At 50.6% G+C, this 9,715-nt stretch overlaps 1 protein-coding gene across 1 annotated transcript; it reads left to right on the top strand.

Moving 5' to 3' along the window:
- Nucleotides 1–8,586: 8,586 nt before the first annotated feature.
- LOC145416706 (uncharacterized) lies at nucleotides 8,587–9,405 on the top strand. Its single transcript, XM_080285640.1, has one exon. The coding sequence runs from the start codon at nucleotides 8,587–8,589 to the stop codon at nucleotides 9,403–9,405; it is 819 nt and encodes a 272-aa protein (XP_080141766.1).
- Nucleotides 9,406–9,715: the final 310 nt, after the last annotated feature.

Below are 9,715 nucleotides of genomic sequence, written 5' to 3'. Positions count from 1 at the left end.
ATAATAAGTAAACCCTTACTGGATATTGACTTTGAAAATGACCAGCAGAAATTTGCAGTCACACTCCCACATTTGGGCAAAGCGGCGGCAAACATAGCACCTAAAATCATCCCGGAGCTCATCTGGCAGAACTTTACAAAGTTCGCTGTTCAAGCCATCACCCCATCATTAAGGAGAGTTGTGGCTCTATCGAAATTGGATAGTTGTTCATTTGATGGGGATTTAGATAATATCCTGATACAGCCAAGAAGCCTAGTTACTCCTGCCTAGCCAGAGGCAGATGAGGAAACCCGGGATCAGCACACGTTTAACACTTTACTCAGAGTGCTTCCAAGTGTTGTTAGACAACACTTTACTCTCCATGACCCAACTGGACATGGATAGGGATATCTAGCTCATACGGTGCCTCCTGACCGCCTGCCCTACCCCCTAGCAAATTAATGTGGTAAAGAAATTACCCACTCAACCCCCGGCTCCTCCAACTATGCCACGACCGCCCATGCCTCACACCAGCCCTACCCCGACGACCAGTCCACCTATGGCACGCCCCTCCCGCCGGCGCCCCGCCCCGCGGGAAAATCCGAATCTGATCTTGGTGAATCCATGGGAATTCACAGCCTGCAGCTCCCGCTGTCCCCTACATGACATACGGGACCAGCTTAAAGCTGCTTGCCGCAGAACCACAGCCCCGGATTCACGTAAGGTGTCCTCGTTGGAAGGTGAGGCCCCAGAAGACGAACTGGCACCCATGGACGGGCCCCATGCAGGAGAACAGGAACAGGAACAGGAGAGTAAAAGCCCCAGACAGCTGGATTTTTAGGCCCGCCCCCGCACCAACCTACGGTGGCAGGGGCCATTACCCCTAAGTATCGCCCCCCAGTGTAAAACAAGATGAAATTAAACGGCGTGAAGGACAGACTGCTAATCGATGCGGGAGCGGCCAGGTCCTGCCTATACAGCCACTATTTCTCCCGCCTCAGGTCGATTTTTGGCCCACTCTGCCCTACTGCCACTCACATTGCGAATACAGGGGATGGCCCCCTGTCCATCCGTGGGGAGACTCGGGCCCTACGGGTCGACACCCACCATCCGGTGTCCACCCAACATCAATTCATTATTTTTTACTCCTCCTGCCGGAGCTACGACGGGTATTTAGGTCTGGACTTGCTCCAAAAACTCAGAGCTACCATTGACTGCCGGAACCGACAGCTCAAGTTCCGTCCCCCACCCCACCCCACCCAGGCCGTTTGCATCTGCACGCCACGGCCCTGGCCAGAAGATTCACCTCCTCCCCCCCTCCCGTGCCCCCCTTCTCCTCCCCTCCCTCCGCCCCCCTCTCCTCCTCCTCCAGTGTCACCCCCCGCCGCCCCTGCTCCTTCCTTCCCCGCCACCGTCTCCGCCTCTGTTACCATTCCCTCTCACCATGAGGCTTGGGTGCCCCTTAACCGGCCTTCCGGTCCCTCTATTTTGTTCTCCTCCCTCCTCCCATAGGGAGCCCTTTCTGCTTGCCTTTTATCGCTCACTTTTCTCCCTCCACACCACACTGCCATCCGCATAGCCAACCTCGCCCCTTCCCCCCTTACCCTCCCCAAAGGGCTCATTATCGGAAACATGGAGGAAGCCGAGCCCTGTGCCCCATCCTCCTCCCACTTCCCCGCCCCCGTACCCCCTATTCCCGATCATCTCTCCACCCAGCAGTCAGACACCTTACGTCGCCTCCTGCTGGATTTCCAGGACCTGTTTGCGATGGGACCAGCAGACATAGGGCATACCACATACCTGTCTCATGAAATTCACACGACAGGCCTACCAATTAGACAGCCTTCCCGACACAAGAACCCCCGACAAAGAGAGGAAGAGGACCGCCAAGTATGTGAAATGATTGAGGCCGGCGTCATTTCCCCCTCCACCAGCCCTTGGTCCTCCCCCGTCGTTCTAGTAAATAAGAAAGACGGCATGATGTGATTTTGCATCGATTACCGCTGCCTGAAAGACGTTACCATCAAAGATGCCACTCCCCTCCAATGAATTGACGATTCCTTAGATTCCCTTTATGGGGCATTGTGGTTCTCCACCCTCAATCTCCAGTCTGGATACTGGCAGGTCCCTGTACATCCAGAACACCGAGGCAAAACAGCCTTTTCCACGAGCAATGGCAAGCATTACGAATTCAATGTCCTGCCGTTTGGCCTCTGCAATGCCCCTGCCACCTTCTCCCGGCTAATGGAATCTGTCCTGAGCAGCCTCACTTGGGAGATATGTCTGGCCTATTTAGATGACGTCATCATTTTTACCCAGACCTGGGCCGACCACTTGCAGCGCCTCCACCGGGTCTTTACTAGGATTCACCAGGCAGGCCTCAAACTTCACCCCTCTAAGTGTGTCCTGGCCGCCAGGACTGTCTCGTTCCTGGGACATGTTATATCCCAGGCAGGAATCTCCCCGGACCCCGACAAGCTCCACGCCATAGCAGACATACCGCCACCACAGGACGTCCACGGTGTCCACGCCTTCCTAGGACTCACGTCCTACTATCGTTGCTTCGTGAAGGGGTTTGTGCAAATTGCAAAGCCTCTTCACGATCTGACCAGGAAGGGGGAACCGTTCATCTGGACTGAAGAGAGGTGAGATGCTTTCCAACAGCTAAAAGACAAACTCGTCTCTGCTCCCATTGTGGCCTTTCCCGATTATGCCCTCCCTTTTCGTCTCTACACCGATGTTTCTCTCACCGGCAATAGGTGCCATGCTAGCCCAGGTACAAGCCGGCCGAGAGCACATCATTGCATGCACTAGTCGCACCCTGAATCCGTCCGAGAAGAATTATGCCACAACCAAGCAAGAATGCCTCGGCATAATTTGGATCTTCCAACATTTCAGGGCTTACCTTTCCAAGACCCAGGTCACGATCATTACTGACCACCAGTCACTCCAGTGGTCATGCCAGTCTGACTCACATAACGCCCAACTTGTCAGGTGGCGCAAAACCCTGGAGGAATTTCAGTATGAAATTTCCTACAGGCCTGGGAAGCTTCACATCAATGCAGATGCCCTCTCCCGCCTCCCCATCTATGTGGTACAGCTAGATCCGGACCTCCAACACCTATAGCACCACAAGGAATGGCCCTCCTGGAATTCCGCCCACCTGTTCACCAAACTATGCCGACAGGGCGACCACCTCGTAACCCCGTCCGGGCATATCCTTCTGACCCCCGATGCAGCACGTGACGCCCTGCGCCACCTTCATGCCCATAACGGCATCCATCTGGGTACTAAAAAACTAGTACAAGTGTTTAACGACACTTACTGGGCGCCAAACCCCTCCACCCTCATCAAGGAAATCATTCAAACATGCCACGCCTGTGCACTGGGAAAGGATGTCACCCGGACCCTCGGGCCACATCACCACCCATAAACCCTGGCAACTCCTGGCGATAGATGTAGTAGACCCCCTCCCTCCCAATTCTGGATACAAATATGTGATCACCTTTGTGGACATGTATTCAAAATTTGTAGTAGCCTGTCCAGTGAAAGAGCATCATGCCATCGCCGTCGCCGATGCTCTTTTCCGACACATATTCCCTCATTTTGGCATCCCTCAAGCCATTCATTCTGACAATGCCCCAGATTTCTCCAGAAAAATCTGTGAGGAACTGGCCAGAATCTTTGGATATAAAATCTCCCACTCCTCTCCTTATTGGCCACAAGGGAACGCAGTATGTGAACGTAGTCATCATACTCTTATGAATCAATTATGTACACGCATCGAGGCTACGAAAGACGACGACTGGCCGGCCCATGTGAAAATCATTCAATGGGGCATGAATTCCTGTCCCCGGGAGGACGGGGTTTCCTCACATGAGAGAATATTCGGTGAATCCCCTCTCTTCCTACCACTGCCCCAACACCTGCAACCACCTGCCTCCACTCCCACTACAGACCCGTTGCACCTTCTTGGGTGGACTGCACCACCTACAAAAAACTCTAGACCTCGGCCCTGACACCGCCTCCAACCCCTTCAGCCCAGGCAACACTGTCGTCATCACCCAACTTCCCACCCCCCACAAACTCACCCCTCGCTTCACGGGGCCCCACACAATCACCCATGTCCCCAACCCTTATCAGGTTGTCATAGATTATCACAGCACCCCACACACCCTCCGAAACTGCCAAATGCGTCCTTTCAGCACGCCCACCTCTGCCACCCCGACCCCACTCCCCCAACCCTCCCTGCTCCCGCACCGCCTTTCACTTCCACATACGAGTGCTACATTTTCTCCTCACCCTCCCCCTCCACCCCCCCTACCACCTCAGCCTCCCCCGTCACCACCCCCCGCACCTTACCTGACATCTCACCCGCCACACCAACCTCCCCTCGCTCACCCTCACCCGTTCCCTCCGCTGACCCCACCCTCACCGCCCAATCCCACATGTCCCGCCCACTCTGTCACCCACTCCACACAACCCACTACCATCACCCTCTCACCACCACCCTTGCACACGCCCACCCCAACGGCCTCACCCCCCACCGCACCCCCAACACGCACAGCACCCCATACTACCCAACCCTACCCACTCTGCATGCCCGCTTCCCCACCCACCCCCACCCTCAGAACCACCACCACCCATTTTAGCCGTCTCTCATGCCCACCTGCCCGATACACCCATACCCCTACACCTCCTGCCTCCCCACAACTTCACACTATCATGATACATCAAGCCCAAATCCCCTTCACCTACACTCCCTAGAGACTCAACGCCGCATTACCACGGCATAAAACCCGACCCCGACCCTCAGTGTCCAGCATACAGCTCCCTACCACACCAGCAACAACACCGACCAGGATGAAGGTGAGACGAGCCATATGGGCGCCTAGCCTCACCAAGAATCGTCGGCTCCGAGGACCACACCCTCACCATTTCCACGCTCTTCCTCACCTGTGATGCAGAGCAGGAAGAAAATCCCTATACCACCGCCTGGCAGGCCCTACTACAACACCTCCAGCCTGCGTACGCTACACACAACACTAATGTGTACCACCTCCAGCCACGGGGACGTGACTTTTTCCAGGGGGAGAGTGGTGAAATGCGTGGCATACAAAATAGTGCCTCCCAAAACGAGGTGAGTGAGGAACAGCATAGTGTCCCCGAAAATGCACCGACACCCCCACCCGGACCCCATGGAGTAGCCGCAGCCGAACTATGGGATGCCATGTGACAATGGCATAAGGCAGCCCGGGCTGTGCACCCTTATCACACCCAACTGTCGCACCGTCACCCTAGCAGGAGGATGACACTACCTTTGGGGAGTGGGATTGCCGGATCAGCTAGGGGTGGAGCTGCCAAATTAGCTCCAGACAGCGCCCCTCAGGAGACAGCCTACTGCAGCTCCCGCCTTTGCCAGACGGCCAATTGCCGCTCCGAAGGTGTTCTCCCTGAGTCGGCCTATTGCCGCTCTTCCCTCCAGCAGAAGGAGACAGCCTACTGCCATTCCCGCCTTCGTCAGACGGCTGATTGCCACTCTGAAGGCATTGCCCTTGAGTCGGCCTATTGCCGCTCCTCCCTCTGGCAGAAGGAGACGGCCTACTGCCGCTCCCGCCTTCGCCAGACGGCCGATTGCCGCTCCGAAGGTGTTGCCCTTGAGTCGGCCTATTGCCTCTCCTCCCTCCACCAGAAGGAGATGGCCTACTGCCACTCCTGCCTTCGCCAGACGGCCGATTGCCGCTTCGAAGGTGTTGCACTTGAGTCGGCCTATTGCCGCATCTCCCTCCAGCAGAAGGAGACGGCCTACTGCTGCTCTCACCTTCGTCAGACGGCCGATTGATGTTCTGAAGGCGTCCAGAGGCGTGCTGACTCCCCCACTCAGGCGACTGCCAATTGCCGGGCCTTGGTGCATCATAGTTGTGCCCCTGGGCAGCCATGGCCAATTGCTGGGCCCTACGGCCCAAGAGAGGTGTTACTGTCATCGTCCCTGCATGAGGCAGACCCCCGGACCCCCAGCACCGGAGAAACTCAGCGAGGCCTCGCGGGTTCCCCTGGCCTCTGCTCCCTACGCCTGGCCCTGGAGAAGACTCACCTGACAGACCCTAGTGCAGGTCGGTGCCGCAGCCCCTCCCTGACGGCGCCTCTTGACTCTGGGGACCGGAGTCCTCAGCCACTCCAGGCCCTCCCCAGGACGCACGGACGAGAACTCTTCACGCCCACGAGGCGACGTAAGACCTCCACCTCCAGCCGAGACCTGAGCTAGAGATTTCTGGGCCTGTTCGGACCCAGTCCTGAGGGCCACACCCCTAAACCTAGCTCGGAGTCTGCGGGCTCCTGCGACACCTGCAGCCCTGGACGCATTAACAAGATGTAACTTTTATGTAACTTTAACTACAATTATGTAACTACAAACAATATGTAACAATTATGTAACAGTTGCATTAACAAGATGTAACTTTTATGTAACTTTAACTACAATTATGTAACTACAATATGTAACAATTATGTAACAGTTGCATTAACAAGATGTAACTTTTATGTAACTTTAACTACAATTATGTAACTACAAACAATATGTAACAATTATGTAACAGTTGCATTAACAAGATGTAACTTTTATGTAACTTTAACTTCAATTATGTAACTACAAACAATATGTAACAATTATGTAACAGTTGCATTAACAACATGTAACTTTTATGTAACTTAACTGCAATTATGTAACTACAAACAATATGTAACAATTATGAAACAGTTGCATTAACAAGATGTAACTTTTATGTAACTATAACTACAATTATAAGGCCAACACAATTATGTAACAGTTGCATTAACAAAATGTAACTACAATTATAAGGCCAACACAATTATGCATTACCACAATATTATGTAACAATTCATAAAATATTACAATTATGTATTACAACAATATTACTACAATATTATGTAAAGTCATATAATTATACCACAATTCTGTATTACCAGAATCATCTTACAAGTTAGGTGAAATATTAGACATTACTAAAGGGATAACTCAATATGTAATGTAATAACCTAGCAGTATTACCATTGCACAATTATATGCGTACGTCTGTTATACATACACATCTTACAAAATGTCATACAACAACCATTGCATTTGTTCAATTATGTATACAACTTGTTTAAAATGTAATATTACTTGATCATTGCAATTTACTATGAATATTATATGTATACAATATTATAATCACTTTTATGTATTAATAGATTAGCATATGTCAATGATAATTGCTGTCGGAGACCTTCAGCGGCGCAGCCGAGCAATGTTAGGTCTCCATACTATAATTACAAATCATAATAGATAAATAGATAAATAGATTGACAGAGAGACAGATAGAAGCAGGAAGTCAGATGATGAGAAGGTATTGTGTCTGCGAGAATCGAGCAATGCTAAACATGCTTACACACTCTTAACCCAAGGAATGCTTTATAGGCACACGACAGTGCCTCGTGACCATACACACACATACACACATACTCACACACAGGCTTCTAGAACTTTCCAACCACAGTGTAACACACGTGACACGACCCCTGCTACACCAGAATTTAGGAAGCAGAGGCAGAAGGAGACAGGCCATAGAACAGGCAGGTAGTAGGGAGAACGAGCTTAGCAACATGGAAGAGAGAGAGAGAGAGAGAGAGAGAGAGAGAGAGACAGGGTAGCCGCAGCGAGAAATGAACGCTGTGATGGGGCAGGCGGGATGACCGGGGATTCCCCCACTGTAGCCATATCCACATGTCACCGACCATCGGCCACCACTGCAGCCCCGCTCCATGATCCTTACCCTGTGTCTCTGGCTTTCTCTTTCTCTCTCGGTTTTTATATAAACTGGTGCATTTCTGAAACTAATTATGAAATTATTATGACTTTTGTTCCACACCACCACTGAGGCAAAAATCAAGGAGAGTTTTCTGTATAAAGGTTTCCCCCCCCCTCCTAAATGTGGCATATGAGCGGGGGAGTGCGGCCTTGCCGATACCTCCGCCTGACCTATAATTATACACTCGCCAGAACTGACCTGCCCTCAGACAAGTACAGTCTCGCTATGGATCGTTCTCCTGTTTCAAGCTCGCCATATGGCCACCTTCACAGCCAAGCTAAGGCTGTTATCTACAACGTAAGCAGGTTCTTCTTAGAAGAAAAGGAAAATGGAGCACCTTTAATGCCACTCTCAAAAGCAGTTGCACGCACAGCTATGGCCACCAAGACAAGCGAATCAACAGTCAGAAGAATTTGTTCTTCATCTCAAGCTGCACCACAGAAACCCACGTTCACCTCACCAAAGAAGAAGATTCGTGCTGAACCTGTTACAGGTTTTGATGACTTTGACAAGTGTGTATTGAGAAGAACTGTCTTGGGGTTTTATGAGAGGGAAGAAATTCCAACTGTGTACAAAATAAAAGAAGAGCTCTGTGAAAAAATCGGCTACTGTGGTAGCGAAACTTCCCTTCGCAAAGGTCCTGCTCAAAACAGGATTCAGATTTGCAAAGGTTGATGGCCGAAGATTCCTTATGGAAAGAACTGATGTCGCTGCAGCTCGGTCAAGATTTTTAAGAGAAATGCGGCAGCTTAAACAGTCCGGCCACACCTTTGTTTACCTTGATGAAACTTGGGTGAACCAAAACTACACAGTTGGAAAGTGCTGGACTGATACTTCATCTCAAGGAGCAACAGGAGTTAAGCCGCCCACAGGAAAAGGAGCACGACTGATTATTCTCCATGCTGGAACAGCAGACGGTTTCATCAATAATGGTGAGCTGGTGTTTCAAGCAAAAAATGATGGTGATTACCACCATCAGATGAATGCTACAGTTTTTGAAGAATGGTTCCGTATGCAGCTGCTACCCAACATTCCACCAAACTCAGTCATTATGATGGATAATGCATCGTACCATAGCAGACAAGTGGAGAAATTGTCTACATCTTCATGGAGAAAAGCCGACATCAAGAACTGGCTGATGCAAAAGGGAGTTGCAGTCAGTGATGCTTTGTCAAAAGCTGAGTTATATGAGCTGACAAAGACTTACCGTACGGACACGAAAAGATATGTGACAGATACAATTGCTATAGAAGCAGGCCATCGCGTCGTGAGATTACCACCGTACCACTGCCAATATAATCCCATAGAACTGATCTGGGCTCAAGTGAAGTGCTACATAGCGAAAAGGAACAGCTTTAAAATGGTTGACCTCAAACCTCTGGTTACAGAAGCCATAAGTGCCGTCACTCCAGAAAACTGGAAACAAGCAGTCAGACATGTCGAAGAACTTCAGGAACACGACACGAAGCAAGACAGAGCAATTGAAATGTACGTGGATTCATTCATCATACATATTTCAGAAAGCTCCGATGAATTCTCCGATGAATTTTCGGACTAAATATCAGAGAGGATTATGCCTCATGGGGAAACCTCTATAAAGAAAACGCGCCTAGACTTTTACCTGAATGGTGGTGTGGAAAAAAAGCCAAAATAATTTCGGAAATACACTACTTTTCAGAGAGAGAGAAAGAGAGAGAGAGAGAGAGAAAATACGGAAGTGTGTGTGTGTGTGTGTTGCTACCTCTATCTATCTATCTATCTATCTACCTACTTCCCTACCTACCAACTTACCTACCTACCTTCCTACCTACTTTTCAGAGAGAGAGAAAAAAAATTCGGAAGTACACTATTTTTCAGAGAGAGAGAGA

The sequence above is a fragment of the Coenobita brevimanus genome, chromosome 107, assembly GCF_032717465.1.
Source record: "Coenobita brevimanus isolate Jiangsu-jjx chromosome 107, ASM3271746v2, whole genome shotgun sequence".
NCBI classification, from domain to species: Eukaryota; Metazoa; Arthropoda; class Malacostraca; order Decapoda; family Coenobitidae; genus Coenobita; species Coenobita brevimanus.
The sequence above is the reverse complement of the archived record's forward strand: the minus strand, read 5'-3'. Positions and strand labels throughout refer to the sequence as shown.

What these genes read in the sequence shown, in the direction of transcription:
- LOC145416706 (XM_080285640.1), top strand. Translation starts at nt 8,587, where the DNA reads ATGCGGCAGCTTAAACAGTCCGGCCACACCTTTGTTTACCTTGATGAA.